The sequence below is a fragment of the Falco cherrug genome, chromosome 11 (genome assembly GCF_023634085.1).
Source record: "Falco cherrug isolate bFalChe1 chromosome 11, bFalChe1.pri, whole genome shotgun sequence".
In the NCBI taxonomy this organism is placed as follows: Eukaryota; Metazoa; Chordata; class Aves; order Falconiformes; family Falconidae; genus Falco; species Falco cherrug.
In genome coordinates this window covers 5,158,275-5,174,426 of record NC_073707.1, presented here as the reverse complement: position 1 = coordinate 5,174,426, position 16,152 = coordinate 5,158,275, and the positions used below count along the sequence as shown (strand labels likewise).

Here is a 16,152-nt window from a genome sequence, read left to right as displayed (position 1 = left end):
CCACGGCAGTCTTTTATATTAGAGTGAGATCCTTCCTTAGTCCATTTGCTACTCCTGAGAATTTCTTTGCTCAGCGATCTTCTCATATTACAAGGTCCTAGCGAGAACCACAACCACATGCATTCCTCTCGCCTTAGCTAGCCAGGATATGGAAAGTGATGCTGAATATAACCTAAAGCATTAGGCAAACCTGATGGCCTTAATGGAGTCAGGAAGAAGAATCCATCACAATCAATAATAAAGAATGGTAGTTTCACATCATGTCAGAAAACAAGCAGCCCAGGATCATGTACTACCACAGACCTGCTTGTTGGTTTGTTTTTTTGGGCCTAAGGTAGCAAAACAAATGGGGCGATGTTCTATACTCACGGGAAACCCAGACTGAGTATCTCCACACTCTTCAGCACCCAGACTCTTACCTATTTGGTGAATGGAGTAGTAGCTGTCTTTTTTGTCAATGAAGGCATTAAGAACATTGAAGTAATTGTCCATCTGCCTCTTCCCTTTTATCCACCTCCAGTCTAAGACAGACAAGGGGATATATGAAACAAAACATGATATTTATTAGCAACTAGAGGCTGCAAGCTACAAGTCTCTTCCCTGTGCATCAGCTGACCCATTTTCATCTTGCCATCTTATTACTAGGCATCTGAGACATCCCCGACACTAAAGGATGATTACTCGTCTTTTAAAACGAATTCTTACAGCTGGGATAAAGGAATATCACCTTTATCACAGAAAGGCGAATAAATGAACGAACAAAAAAAAAAAAATATCAGAAAATATAAATCGTACCTCTGTCCCCCAGATGGGAATAATAGGATGACAATTTCTCATTAACAGCCATGAACTACATTTTCTGGGGAAAAAACAGGTGACCTCACTAAAAAAATTGTCCCCCACAAATTCAAAGGCCATCAACAACTGTCAAAAAACCTGCTCTGGTATAAAGTGCTTACAGACCAAGCATGGGTCAAGCACAAGAACAAAAGTATTCAAGGAGAGGAGACTACACTTGGTAAGTGAGAGCTCTATGACAAAACTGAACTATAAGCAAGAATCAATCTACTAAGCTGTTTTAAATTTCAGCCATATAAAAACCCTTCATGAAAAGCCCAGTACATGCTTGCTTTCAGTGGGTTTAACTAGCATGTTACAGGCCTCTGCTTTGTTTTAAGGCTTGGATAACTATATATACCTACGTAGATTTGTAGACGGCAAGGAAAAACCTGCTGGAAGGGTTTCCAGTCGACTGTTTGCTCAACAGCCCTGAGCTTGAGAAGACTGAAGAAAAAGTTAGAGCCCTCCGCAATTCCCAGCTGTGCCCTTGTTATCTGCTGTCCTTACAAGTACTGCACTTGTGGGAGCACATGGCCCTCAAAGGCAGCACGGGCTGTGCACTGCTTTACCTCTTCCCAAATGCCTGCAGACCAAGGCCTGAGCAAAGATCATCTGGCCACACCGCAACATACAGCCCCAGCCAGTATCAGATGTGGGACCAGTTCCTCCTGTAAATGAGGACAGAAAATAAATACGTAGTCAATAGTAAAACAGTGCCAAGAGGGAGAAGAAATGAAAGCACTGTATGTCTGCATGGGTAGCAGGTTCACCCAAGAAATGAGGCTGGGAATAAGGACCACCTTAGCTCATCTACCCGATACTGAGAAACAAAAATACAGTTATCAGTGAGTAACTTAATAGCATGCCTTAAAAACAAACAAACGAAACCCTCTAACACTAACCAAAAGGGGAAAATGACTTCAAAGGCAAATCAAAACAACTCAGCTAGAAAGGGAGATTAATTTTGTAGGAGCACCACAGCCCTTGAGCCTAGCTGCAGACTCCCAGTCCAATTCAGAGACATATTGTTACAGAGGTGCTTGTTACAGGCAACTTCTTGTAATCCTCATCCTGAGAGGGCAACTCATCATGCAAAACGAATCAGTCCCAAGGAATTCCCACATCATAAGCAGCTGTGATGGGATGAGATTCCAAACTGAACCATAAGTTCATAACTAACAGTAAGTTAGGCCAAAAAAAATCCCCCAAAAAACACCAGCCAAAAAACCCACCCCAGCAATGAAAAAACCCACATCCAACATAATACTGGAGAATAGGCTGGATATTAGCTCACATTGGAAAGCCTGAGACAAAGCCCTCAAGGCTGGAAGCACTTCCCTGACTGAACTTCAGAAGGAAGCTGCTGCTCCTCCACTGAAGCTCTGGCTATTATTACAAGCTTTACAGATAAAATGTTTAGTGTGACCACAGCAAGTGAGCTGTCTTACAAGCACGCAGACAGCTGCGCCTTAGCATAGCTGGTAGAAGGAGTTTCTTTGTAATGCTGCTTTCTTCTTCCGATCCTATGCAACTACTCTGCACAAAAAGCATGGGGAGAAAAAAATCACCCAAGAGAACTAGTTAACTTCTGGATCATCAGCAGCTATCTTCTATAATTTTACCAGCAATTTATAACATACACAGCATCTAAAATCAAATACTTTACGAAAATAGCATAAGACATTCCCCGTACTCTGAAGGGCTTACAATATTTAAACGGGCAAGCACAGAGGGCAGGGGCCAGCAATAAAAGGGATGGCTGGGAGAAAGACTGCACAAGAAAAAGGTTTACTGTGTGACATGCAAATCGTATCCATACTGTAAATAGGAAATGACTCAGAATGACTCTTTTTGCCCCCTCTCCTTTAATAACTCACACAGAAACCCCAACTGTGTTTGTGAGCCATAGCTAAACAGATGCTAACCCTTCAATTTCAAATGCATTTTCAACTATAGCTCACCAACATGAATTTAAAGGGATTAAACTGCATCAAAGATGTCTCATAGCTTGTTAGGCAAAGGATTTACCAGTAGGGAAAGAACAGAACAAGCCAGAAGGACCAGCTTCCAAGAAGTCCCTTTTCCAAATCTGAGCCATTTTCCCTGTTGACTGCTGGGGAGAATGTTGACACTGGGGACACAGATGGGGCTTGGAATTCCATTTACCTGCTCTTAGGTCTCTTCTGGTACACTTTCCACCCAGTACACAAAACCAAACCACAGAGGAGACCATGCGGAATATCTTAAGGAACCAAGAAGTCCTCCTTTGAATTCAGTGAGAAACATTCCCCATACCACTACAGTTCCTGTGTGTAACAGCCGCTTCAGGCATTTAACACCCCCCCCCCAAACAAACAAAACCCCCACACAGTCTAGAGCAGATTCACAACGGCAGTAATTTCTGTATCCTATCTCTAGCTTTCATCATTTTAATCCACTTCAAGCCCAAGACCATCATTAAATAGTATTTCATGTTAGAATTATCAGGACCTAATGAAAATAAAGATCTTCCCATGTTGCTCAAAGAAAGGATGTTCCTAGGTAGGCTTCCCAAACTAATTTTTGTGGCCTTTTAAGATCACTGTAATGCCTCAAACCCAAGGGGATGAGGAATTCTCATTATCAGATAAACAAAATGTCTGTACTATCAATTAAGTGATGTGCATTTCAGATTCTTATAAATGGAAAGCCATAAATGTTATGCTTGTGGGGACTGTTTCACTAGGTAGAGATAACTGGATTATCATCATTTCCAGGATGTACTTAAACTCGTCCACAGTACGTACCAATAGCAGGGAAGTTCTTTCTGTAGGTGAACCAAAGCCGAGAGGTCACATCCAACAGGATGTCTTCTTTCTCTGAAAAAATTTCAGTGTTCAAAGGCACGCACATAAGGGTAGAGCCAAACAGCTAAATCCATCTCCCACTCACCTTCCCTAATGACAACAGCATTCTGCTCCTCACACAGTCTGCATGCCCAGAGAGGCAAAATCTGGCTGAGGAACAGGACAGTGTCTGTCCTGTGCAGAAGGAAATGCTTTTTTTCCCCCGCCCCAAAATAGCTGCAATCAACCCAAAGACACTATGGCCATAGGCAAACTATAAAGCAGTAAACCACCTTCTTGCCTTTCCCCTCAGCTATCCCCCTGCTTCAACCATCCTGGCCTCACGACACAAGTCCCAGCGACTGCTATATGATAACTTTCTGCACAAAAGTATTCCAGAGTCTGCGGAGATGGCCAGACGGAAGCGTGGCAGTTACTGTCTACGTGCTTTGCCAGTGAACAGGCTCCACAGTGTGCTTGTAAGGTTTGCGGTCACCTCACTGCTCAGAAAGCAAAGCGCAACACTAGCAAAGTCCTCTAGAGCATTACAGCATGTTGCATTGTGCATGCAAAATACCTGTGAAAACACTGTATTTCCGGCCGAGGATCCAAACGGGTTCTTTGGTCTCAGGGAAGTCTTCATATTCAAACCTGAGAGTGTCATAGGTAAGAGTAGCTAGAAAGAGAAAGAAAAAGTTACATACCTTTCACAGCTTTTCCTTGTGTTTTAAAAATCATACAAAACTACAGAATCAGAGCTGCTGTGGCCCAGTAACTTACACACCCAGAGCACTTGGCTCTGGCTGGTAAGCACTGGTGCTGCTGCCCCTGCAATCGCCAGCTCGGGAAGGCACAGAGAACTGATGCAGCCCTGGCTGCCTCACAAGCAGAAAAGCAGAGGGATTTCCAGGTTAAATCAGCTCCAGGTTCTGCCCGGTGCAGAAAACGTGCAGGACTTCAGCTGGTGGCTGCACTCGGTTTCCCTGAACGGGCACTATCATGCACATCAGCAACCATACCCAGGTCCTCCTTTCAAGTGAGCAAAGGGATTAAAACCCTTCTTCCAGAGAATTTTTAGTGGTGGAACACAAAAAAAAACACAGATCACATTAAGATGGGAACTAAACCTTGCTCTGCAAGTCAGTCCCTCCTCAAGAGGCAATGAATTCAGAAGTCCTCACCTGCACTGAAAACAGCCTGCAGCTTGAGAAGCAGTATTGCCTTTACAGACGTCACACTAAAATCCGAGGAATGCAGCGCTATGCAGAGTGTACTCTTTCACAGGTGGTAAGACAAACCTTATGTCTATTTACTGGCTCCCTTCGCTGTAAATGAAGGGCCTAGATATCTATCCATCAGTGCCCAGATGGCCACCACAGAACAACTCAGCAGCATAGGCTGCCCTTGGATCAGGGCAGCTTCAGTTTTCATGCAAAAGGCACAGGTAAAGGGGGGAAAAAAGGAGACTTGGACGAACTGTGTTCCTCTAGGTCTGTATTTGGAAATAAGGCGCTTTAGTCTGGGAACCCTGGAAACGAACCATCTAATTTTGTAGGTGTCAATTCTTCAACAAACCACCTATAAAATTTAAAGCAGAACCAAGCTAGACTGTTCTGTGACTGCTAAAGTGGCTATTGAAAATCTCTCTCATAGCAAATGCAATAAAATCTGTGGTAACGACAGCAGTTTAAAACAGGGCAACAGACCAAACAACCACAAGCTCCTCTCAGTCCCATTTTCTGTGAAAGACACCACCCTCCACAGTGCACACCTAACTTTTTACTTCCCAGGAGAGTCACCTGCTGCTCTTCTCCGGTGTTGCCTATGTAGCAGACCTCACCCTTCTCACAAGTGGAAGATGTTCGCAGATGAGCTTTCCTCCCAGTAATTCCCTCCTTAGCTTTCCAAAGCATCATCTGGTGCACCAGTAAACAACAACTTGGCTGATTTGCATCAACAATAGCTCCAGAAAGTCACCACAAGGTTTTGCCACCCACTCCTTCCAGACATCTAGGATACTCCATGTTGTGCTCAGCAGACAACCCACATGAGACATTTTGACCTCCAGTAAGTACCTCATCAGCCTTATGCCCCTGGGCTCTCGGACCTGAAATTCCAGTTCCAACTGTCAAAGAAAATACTTGAGTAGCTTTAGCAAGACACCATCACCAATACCAAGTGCTGGCAACAGAGATGAAAATAGGCTCCTAAATAAAATTGTGAATTAGGCTCTGGCCCTAGCCTGAAAGATTTAAAGCATCTTCCTTGTGTGAACTGGTCTAGAGACTGCTTCAGGCACATTTAGGATCACACGGGCCACACGTTCCCTTTCCCATTCCGTGATGTGACTTCTCAACAGCAATCTAAGCCAAGCAAATCTGCTTGCACAGAAAAGTTCCAGCATATAAATAAATGCAATCTTTTCCTCTAACAAACTTTAGCAGGAAAATTAAGAAGTTCTTTACCATATACTAGCCAAACTTTAGGAATCCCCAGCAGTCCATGCTTCTGTGCCTATCTTCACTTAATAGTCTGGCTTGCTTTGCCCCCTTTCTTGCTCAGTGTTGGAGATTTCTTTCCAGGGAAGGAAGCGACATGACTTCTGCAGATGTTTTCATGTGTACATCACTTCCTACTTTCTCCCTTAATTTTCAGAAGTTTTTCTTTGGGATGAGACGTTACAGATTTATTCTGACAGTTCACAGGGAGCTAGGCATTAGGATTTTTTTAAATTCAGTGTGTTACCAGATATAATCTTCACATAAAAACTGAAATTCTCAGGTTTTAATGGTCCAAGGAATATTTTATGGTTTATTTTGTCAGTTCTCAAGCTTGCCATGAACCCAGCTCTCTGCTAAGAGTCTCAAATAGCTTAAATAAAATGACCAAAACAAGGATACTAGGTAGAAACTAATCAAGCTACCCACCATCTCTCTTTCTTCTTCCTAGCAACATTTCCTCACCTTCTCAAATGTCACACCCTCTGCAGCTCCACATTTTGCAGGGCACCAGGTCCTTAGCAAGCACGGGATTTGCAACTGGCAGCTTCATGGCAAGGATCTTCTGGTGTCTCTCCCTTTCAGTCAAAGCTAGGAGAGGAAGGGGTCAGCAGGCGGGAGGGATTCCCAGGCTGCCTGCTGGACCAGCTTCATATTCAGGGAATGCAGTGCATGCAAACTGTAAGTGCCATGACACTGCACATTCAGGAGGAGAGTCCCAGATTTGCAGTCCTTCAGCTGAATGCCTGACATCTGGGCTCTGTGCAAAGGTCCTGTATGTCCAGCTGCGCAGCCAAAAGATGCGGTCAGATGTTAACATGCATATTGGTTTTTTGGAAGAAAATACTTGCCACCATCTGAAAAGGTAAAACTGCTAAATGCGGGAGTTAAAGTTTCACCTTCACAGGCAGGAAAATTTAAGTGATTGCTCCCAGTTAGTATCAGTGGCATTATAATGGGAACAGTAAACTCTCCAACAAGGGTTGAAGACGCTATGTGTTTTCTTTACAGGCATCTACCTTCACACACTCTGGTGCTCTTTCAAAACTACATTCATTATGCTGTTGCCCAGATGAACTAAATACAAGCCAGTGGGACTCAAACAATTCAGGCAGGTGGACAAAGCGTGTCACAGCTTGCACTGGAGCCTTTCTCCACCTCTTACAGTTAAAGGCTCTGAAAACAAATAAAACTGGAAATACACAAAGCAGAAATCCTATCTGAAGACGCTCCTTTCAGAGCTGCAAAATTCAGGTGAGATCAGCAAATTTCTTGGGCAGCAGTCCAAAACTTCACCTTCAAGAAGCCTTCAATCTATTTTAAACATCGACCTCCGAGCATCCAGGACAGCAGAGCAGCAGCCTCTGCAGGAAACCTGAGCACACATCAGATACAATAGCTTAGCTACTTTTCGTGCACAGTGGATTTACATAGTTAAAAAGCCAAGAGTTTCAGCCCTGCAAAGCACACCCTCAGAAAGGCAGCCTCGCTTTCCAGAAGCCTCGGGCATGCTGTGATGATTCGAGGTTGGCTGGACCTCTGCCCCACGGCCACACCTTCCACAGGTTCTGCTGTAGTATCCCAGAACACCTTCTCATCCTACACTCTCCCTAGAAAGCCTCGACAGAAAAGGCAAAGCTTTGTATGTGTCACTACAGAAAACACCTACATTAAACAACCTAGGTAAGGGCATTGAAACTAAAACCGCATTAAATACCAACATTTCGCTTGAACCTTGGAGTTCTCTTCCACTTTTTTGCCCATGTGGTTAGATCTACTCAGTTACAAAGTAACAGGCCACATCATAAAAGCCTGCCTTGCATGACACCGGGAACCAACTGATGCACCCAGCACGTGCCCGCAGTACCAGCGACTTTCAGTATCAGTTTACTAACCACAAGTAAGTGCAAGGTCGTCGAAAAAGCTATCACCACCTTGACGCTGACCAAGAAAAGCTGTGTCAATACATAGAACTAGGGCAGAGGGTGAAATATTGCCTCCCTTCTCATATTCTTAAGCTGTACAATGAAAAAGCCGAGCTAAAAACATTATCCAAACTTGTAACAAGCTCCCATGTAAACGAACACTGAAGCGCAGCCCGGCACCAGGGAGCAGACCCTGACTGGTGACGTCAGTTTACAAACACACTGAAGGCAAGATATGTGCTTGTGGCAGGTATTGAGTCCTTTACAGCCACTAACTTTATCTGCTTTACCAAATCCAAAATTGTTTTTCTACCAGCTTTGGGGAACAAATAACAAGTCGAACCTTTGATGACTCAAATAGAAACATGGCAAGTAATTTTCCCTGTGGTTTGCACTGCAAAAGAGCCGATGGTCGCCCTAGCATCCACCATCCTGGTTACAGTTTGCCCGCACAGTTTAGCTGTTTTAGCAAAAACCTTTTTATACAAAATACTGAAGCATTTGGAGCACCTCACTGAAGAAAAACCAGGCTTTGCAATGCCTCCCTTCCCAAATTGCTGCTTGGGCTTCCCCCAGTCTCTAGAGAGGCCTTGTTCTCCGAGACTGTAACACTCCTCAGGCAGCGCCTGCAATGGCTTAGAGACCTCCCCCCCCTGCCCCAAGTCCTTCAGCCTCCAGTTAACACCCCCACAGAAGGAGAAATGGGGTGTATGATCATCTTCCTCAGCTGATAAAGGTCCATCACCCAAGGCACAGTGGAGAGGAGAAATGCTACTGGATGTAGAATATTTCAGGAGAGGGTCAAGGAGAGAAGGTACAGTTATTGTGTTAGTAACGCTCATTGCTGAAAAATGCCTAGAAAGCAGATACCGAAGAACAGCCTGAACCCTTATTTCTGGCCTTTGAAGGAGATAATTAAGTCTTTTCTCTCCCCTAAGCTCTCTCAAACAAGACAAATCCTGATTATCTAAGCAACAACAAGGAGTTAAGAGACAGCCAGGGAGGAGAGTCAGCCAGCAGGACAGCGGCGCTTTCTTGGAAGCCCAGAGGGAACAGTTCAAAGTCTGCCCGTCGGGTCCCTGGCCATCTCAGGAGCAGGGACAGACACGAAGGGGCTCGAGCCCTCATTACTCCAAAGCCCAGAGACCCTCCTCCTCTTTACAAAGAGGTGATCCAGTACTATTACAGCGAGGTTTTCCTTCCTCCAGTAAACCCTATAACGCTAACACAATGGGAAAGCAAACATATCTCCCGGCAGCTCAGGTCGTGTACGTTCACTTGCTGGAATGTGTTTTGTACCGAGGCGCCAGAGACTGGATGGAACGATGTGCAAGGACGCGCCAGGCAGAAAGTCGGGACACTATCAACAGGACTACACTGACAACAGCAGCGCCTGCATCAAGGACAAAAACAAGTCAAGATAGCAGCTCACAGGGATGAGAGCTGGATTCCCTTCGCATACACACACTCGCCCAATGCAGGGGAGGAGCCCACACGGCACAGGAAAATATCTGTGATTACAGAACATCGCTTATCTCCGCGGCCGGCAGATGAAAGCTGTTACTATGTGAAGGCTAGAAAGAAGGAAGTCCCAACCCAAGAGCCAACACGTTGCTTTTTTTTTTTTTTTCTCCTTCCCCCTGTAGATAAACAAAAGTCTCTATCGCAAAGGGCTCTGCCAGCCCTCTCGGTGCGAAGTTACGGCCCAGTCCCGCACTCGGCCGGGGCTGGAGGCGACGGCCCGGGAGCGCGGCGCCGGGACAGCGGCCCCGCCGACGCCTTCCCGGGCAGCCCCGGCCCGGCGCCTACGCCAGAGAACGCGGAAGAGCTGGAGGCTTGTGAGGAACGACGGTAAAGGCCCCGCTGGGAAGGGCGGGAAGGCCTCGCCTCCCGCCGGGAGGGCTCCCCCCCGGCCCCGGCCTGCGGCGACGGCGCCCGGGCGCTAACGGGGGCACCGCTGGGCCGCCCCCAGCCCCCGCCGCTCCCCGCAGGGGAGGCGGCCGGGCTACTCAGGGCCCCATGACCTGGGGACGCCGCTTCCAGGGCCGGGCCCCGGGGCAGCGAGCAGGCCGGGGAGCAGCGGCTTCTCCCGTCGCCGGCCGGGTCGGGGCCGCACCTCAGAACGCTGGCGGAGGCCGCGCCGCCCGGGGCCGGGCCGCTCCGGGAAGCCGCAGGCCTCTAACAGCTGCCAGACCGGGCCACGGGCCCCTGAGGCGGAAAGCGACCGGCTCCCCGCCGCAGCACGGAAACGGGCCGCCTCCGCCACCCACCTGCGTCCATGGCGGCGGCCCCGGCGAGGGCTGCGGCCGCTGCCGTCCCCGCCGACACATACAGCCCCGGCGCAGCCCTGCGCGGCTGCTGGTGCGAGCGCGACGCCCGCCCAATAGGAGATCCGCTCGCCGCCGGCCTCCGCGGCGGTTGGCTGCCGGCGGCGCTCGTCACGGTTCGGTGCGCCGGACGGCTTCCTCCGCGCTGGGGGCTGCCATTTTGCCGTACGGAGAGGCGGCGCGGGGAAGGGAGAGGCGCCGGGTCGGCAACGGAGCCAGGGCCGCAGGAGGTGGCGTGGCGGCACGTAAGGGTTCCGCTGGTCCAGCACGACGCCGGTGGAGGCGGCCTGCGAGGCGTACGCTTGGGGAAGTCCCCGCATACGGGCGCGACCATCGTGTTGTACGGAGCCGACCGAGCCCCGCCCCTCTCTCCCCAGGAGGGTAACCCCCCTCACACCGCCCCTCTCGGAAACGCCTTTGACAGCTCGGCCGCCACGGTCCGAGCGGCTCGTCGGGAGGCCGGACGCCCTGCAGCAAGGAGGAGGCAAGCGAGCGGCGCCGGGAGCGATTCCCTCCCTTCCCCCCCGCCCTAGAGTATCGGCGCTGTACGGTGGAGCCCAGGCCAAAATGGCGGCGGCCTTGTGGTGGCCGCCATCTTGGTTGACGGCAGTGCCGTACAGAAACCCCTTCCCCAGCGGCGGAGGGGCGGCCGGGGTGACCTGGCTCCGCCATCTTGCCGTACGGCTGGCGGCGGCCCGGGCCGGCGGGCGGGGGCCGGGGCGGGCCCGGCCGGCGGCGGCCGGAGATGGTGATCTGCTGCGCCGCCGCCAACTGCTCCAACCGGCAGGGGAAGGCGCACCGGGGCGCCGTCTCCTTCCACAGGTAAGGGCGGCCGCCCGGCCCGCTTCAGCCCCGCCGCCCCCGGCCCTCCGCAGGTGCCACGGCTGGGCCTCCCCCAGCCCCTGGCTCCGCTCTGGCCTGGCCGCCGGGCTGGGGGCGGCTGCCTGCCCTGGCCGTCCCTCCCCGGCACCGCCGGGCCCCCAGCGGTAGCGGCCGCCCTTTGTTTTCCTCAGCGCCGGGGACCGGCTTTGGGCTCCAGAAACCGGCCAGGCAGCGGGGAGCTGCCCCTCGCCGCCGCGGGGCCTGGGCCCCAGGCTGGGCTGAGGCCTGGCCCCCCCCCCCGCCTGCCCCCCGGGCCTGCCCCCTGCCCCTCGCCCCGGCCTTGCCGGCGATGCTGCCGTAGCCGAGACCCCAGGGGGCGCCCGGTGCGAGTCCCTGTGGAAAAGGTGCCTTGTTCAGCCGCTCCGGGTCTTTTTTTTTTTTTCCGGTCCGGGTCTTTTTACACCTGACTAAATACACCCGCCGTAAACATCAACGGGCTTGTGGAGGCGGCGGGTGGGCAGCGTGTTGGCCGAGCTGGGCTGTTTCGGTGCTTGTGGCATCCTCGTTCCTTGCAGGCTGCTTGCCTTGCTGGCGGGCGGGTGAGCTGCTGGGTGGCAGGTCGGTTGCTGATGAAAAGGGAAGCGACGCTTTTTACTTTTGTGCTGGTTGTGGAGCGGAGCTGTTGGTGGAGGGAAGGAATGTTGAGTGTTTCGGCCCAAAGTGAAATAATCCTCAAATGAGTGTACCTGTTAAAGTACAGCTTTCGCAAGAATTTCTGAGACCTGAGAGTACCAACGCCTCTAATTTCCAAAATACGACTTAATTTTGCATGGGTTTTGTCTGTTTGTTCTTAGATTCCCACTGAAGGATTCAAAACGTCTGATTCAGTGGCTGAAAGCTGTTCAGAGAGACAACTGGACTCCCACCAAGTATTCATTTCTTTGCAGCGAGCATTTCACCAAAGACAGCTTTTCTAAGCGACTGGAAGACCAGCACCGGCTGCTGAAGCCCACTGCTGTCCCTACCATCTTCCAGCTTGCAGAGAAAAAACACGACAACCTGGATTATGTCAGAAGCAGAAGAAAAATAGCAAGCCAGGTGACACTGCAGGATGGAGAAGACCCTAGGGAAGGAGGCTGTGAGGTAGTTCAGAGAACCTCATCTTCTGGCCAGGACTTCATGGTGATGCAAGGGACAAATGAGATGGAGGAGGCAACTTTGCAAGTGGAAATCGGATCGATTGAGGAGGAAGAAGAGAACCTCCACAGCCAGCGGGATGGACCTCGGAGAAGGACGTTAGGTGATAAATTGGTTGCAAAGCCTGGACCTCAGAAAAAGCCTGAGAGATCTTCTGTGGAGGACTGTCCTAAAGCCACCTGGACAGGGAGCTGGATAGCAGATAGAAGTGGTGTGTCAGTTGACGATTTCACCCCTCCTGCCTCTGGTGCTTGCAAGTTCATTGGCTCCCTTCATTCTTACAGCTTTTCCTCGAAGCATGCCAGAGAGAGGCCATCTTTCCCAAAAGAGCAGCTAGAAAGGAAAAGGCCAAAGAGAGATGTGGAACCAAGCTGCAGCAGCCATCTTATGGGACACAATAAGGCCGTAGCGGAAGGCTCCCCTACTTCATCCCTCACTGCAACCCCTCAGAAACCTTCCCAGGGTTTGTCGGCATCCCCTGCAGACCTTACCCCTCAGCCTGCCGCTGAGGCTGTGGTGGGGCGGAAGGGTGATACAGATGCCAACCCCATGTCAATCAACGAGGTCATCATGTCGGCCTCAGGAGCTTGCAAGCTCATTGACTCCCTCCACTCATACTGTTTCTCCTCCAGGCAGAGCAAAAGTCAGGTGTGCTGCTTGCGTGAGCAGGTAGAAAAGAAGAATGGAGAGTTGAAACTTTTGAGGCAGAGGGTCAGTCGCTCTGACAGTCAAGTCAGGAAACTGAAGGAGAAGCTAGATGAGCTGAAGAGGATCAGTTTCCCTTACTTGAACAGCCTGCTATCCCAGGACTGTGGTCAGTATTCCCAGTGGCTTTGCATTGAGGCAGAATACACCATTTTCTTACAAATAAGAGGCTGTTTAAGTTACAAGTTGTAGAGATGTGATGGGTAAAAAGTATGAGAAAGGTACGTCTTTGGAAGGAAAAGTAGTAGCTTGTGTTAAACCAACAGACAGAGGTGAAAAAATGAGAGTTTTGGGCACATGAGTTATTTCTTATATCCCAAAAGTTTTGGAGGTGATTCCTGGTATGCAATGGGAAGTTTGGTCATGGTGTTGCTGACAACTCTCTTGATGATTTTTTTTTTTTTTTTTTCCTGCCTGGATTATTTTAACTTGTTTGTGACTCAGTAGCACCTGTTAGGATTTGTCTTCCTTTGGAGTGTGCCTGTGAATTTTTTTGGTGTGTTAATGAGCTGTCATGGGCAGCAGGTATCTGGGAAAGCTGTTGTAGTCGTCTCCAGTGATGTAAGAAGTACTTGTGATCTTAGATTTCATATGCTGCGCTCACTACACGAAGTCTAAGCGAGGTGGTAGGTATCAAATATGACAATGTCATGATAACACAGTGAGGTCACTTTTTGTGACCGGATGTCTGTGTTTGAACATTTCCTCCCTTAGAAGGCAGAAGTCATCGGGAAAAGGATAATAAAGTGGCAAGAGATGGAGAATGACTTCTCTATCAATTAAAAAAATAAAACTGAGACACTTGAAAATGTAAGGGAGCTCAGCAAGGGATGAGGTCATGTAAAAAAGTTGTTGTGGAGAAGTCGAATCGGGCCATAACCCTTTTTCTTGCAAGAAAAGGAGTGATTTACTATACAGCTGATAAAACTTCTGCACAGTGACTCTAGTTGTGAGATGCAATTCAGGGGTAGTTTACGAGTATTTAATGATGTTTGGTATTTGTGTGGCTGCTGAGGAAATGTTGGGTTGCCTTGTGAAGGATGCGTGGCTTGGGGCTTTCTTGAAGAAGTCATCACACATGGATGGTTAGGTATCTTCTGATAGTAATTCTTGAATCTCTTCCTTAGGATAAAAAGAAATCTTCATTGCTGCTTCTAAAACCGTGTAGTATTAGACATGGTCAGAAACACGATACTGGCGTAGGCAGACTGTTATAGCATGGCCTACTTCCTGCTTCTTCAGTCAAGTGCAAGAAAATAAACCCCGACAAAATTCTTGAAGGTCAATACCCAATGCTAGTTTTACCATGTGTTTTTAATTTTTCGAAGTATAAGAAAACTCACAGTTTGATTTGGGTAGAGAGGGGAAAAAGAATGTTTTTCCCCCTCCGTGGGAAATCAACATAGTCTTATTTGTACCTTCTGGTCTGTGTTTTTGTATTGTTTTGTTGTCAAACTACAGAAAATATCTATATACAATTTTAGGGCTTGTAATTGTTATTCATATATATGTATATATGAAAAAGGATGTCTAGTTTTGTTGGAATACCTTCAATGAGATACTAATGGCAAAAAGAAAGATGTTTATCTTTATTCGAGGAAGCACTGTGATTTTCCTGAGATGGATCTTCTTATATGTATATGGCTTTGAGAACATGAGAATTGCATATTAAGAATATCTTCTTTAAGAACATAAGAATTATATATTCTGTTTTCTAAGGGAAAATACAATTATTATTTTTTTAACGAATTGACTAGCTCATTACCTGTTCTGCCATCTCTTACCAGCAAAATTGGAGATCAGTATGTGAAAATGAACCATTTTGGCGATTGTAGCTTGGTGCAATGGGAAGTTCTTACGGAGCCCTTTGGCTGGTGACTTTTTCTAAGGGGTTGGTGGGTGGGTGGTTGGCAGCTTTTTTTTTCTTCTTTTTTAGCTGAATCTTGGTGCTGTTCTGCCTTGTATTGCTTTTTGTGTGCTCACAGTAATAGTTTATGGCAGTCAAAATACCTGATTAAGTGCAGCTGATTGCTGCTGGGCAGAGTCTGGTTTATGCCTAGACACTAAGTTTTACTGTAATACTGAGCTAAATTGAAGAAAGGCTTTTTGGTATTCATAAAAATACAGTCAGGTAATGTATTACCTCAATAATAATTACAGACTTTTTTTAGTAGCTACGTTGCAGTTGTCCCAAGTCATCTGATGTGTAGTTGAGGTGCTGTTGTTAGCTGTGAACCTGAGCTTGTGTATTTTTTTTCTTCTAAAGGCAGTGCCTTGGGGATAGGGAGCGTAAGTACAGTAACCGACAGGACTGACCGTGCAGGTTGTTACGTGTCTGCATCCCAACTCCACATGCTGCGGGACCTCTCTTTGCTGCTGCCTGACGCTCAGCCGCTTCCACAGAATTGCGAACAGAAAAGTGAGCTTTTAGGCCTGCGCCCGTTAAGCAGATCTTCATTTTGGTACTAGTTCTCAACCAATATTTTCCTCCAGTGAGACAAGTAAATTTCTGCTGGCTGTACCCAAACTACAGCCAGCTGGAAAGAGCAGGTTTCAGCAAAACTGGTATACATGCAGCCTCCGCCAGCCACACTTGAAGATTGGTGACTCAGTCTGGGTGAGTTTGGCTCACAGTGTGCTCGAACTGTCATGTTGTGCTCAAGCGGTGTTTCCCAACCTGTCTTAACAGGGGTGTTGACTAACTGGTTTTAGGAGAAGCCCTGGACTGTTTCCTACCCAGCTGCCACATTGGCCTTTTCCATCTAAACATTGAATTTGCTCTCTCCTTTGGTAGGGGAGTGTTTCCTTCTGTCTTATGAGCTGCTTCAGAGGTCCATGGACCAAAGGTTGAGGAGCTTCTAGCAGAGGAGTTCCGTTAGGCACAGCACACCAGGCAGAATGAGGTCAGATGCATCTTCTGGAGAAGATGCACTGGGAGAAATTGGGGAGAGTCAATGAACAGCTATGGATCCAGTGTCCTGGGGAGGGGGAGACTATTCTAACAGCCATGTCC

At 48.4% G+C, this 16,152-nt stretch overlaps 2 protein-coding genes across 6 annotated transcripts in view; one reads left to right on the top strand and one right to left on the bottom strand.

Annotated features, from left to right (window-relative positions):
• ATG4B (autophagy related 4B cysteine peptidase) overlaps window positions 1-10,488 on the bottom strand; it is a 22,717-nt gene extending 12,229 nt beyond the window's left edge. For both annotated transcript variants that reach the window (XM_055723653.1, XM_055723654.1), the window contains exons 1-5: window positions 10,359-10,488; window positions 4,243-4,341; window positions 3,627-3,698; window positions 1,410-1,508; window positions 420-521 (exon numbers count right to left, since the gene is read on the bottom strand). In XM_055723653.1, coding sequence (XP_055579628.1) covers window positions 420-521; window positions 1,410-1,508; window positions 3,627-3,698; window positions 4,243-4,341; window positions 10,359-10,368 — 382 coding nt within the window. In that variant the 5' untranslated portion in view covers window positions 10,369-10,488. The remainder of the gene's footprint in view (window positions 1-419; window positions 522-1,409; window positions 1,509-3,626; window positions 3,699-4,242; window positions 4,342-10,358) is intronic.
• Window positions 10,367-16,152, top strand: part of THAP4 (THAP domain containing 4) — a 21,412-nt gene continuing 15,626 nt past the window's right edge. For 2 of the 4 annotated variants that reach the window (XM_055723644.1, XM_055723643.1), the window contains exons 1-2: window positions 10,367-10,899; window positions 12,092-13,248. In XM_055723644.1, coding sequence (XP_055579619.1) covers window positions 10,367-10,899; window positions 12,092-13,248 — 1,690 coding nt within the window. Of the gene's footprint in view, window positions 10,900-11,057; window positions 11,238-12,091; window positions 13,249-15,405; window positions 15,757-16,152 lie in introns of those variants that run through there. The other 2 variants (XR_008734461.1, XM_055723646.1) reach the window with 2 other exon arrangements.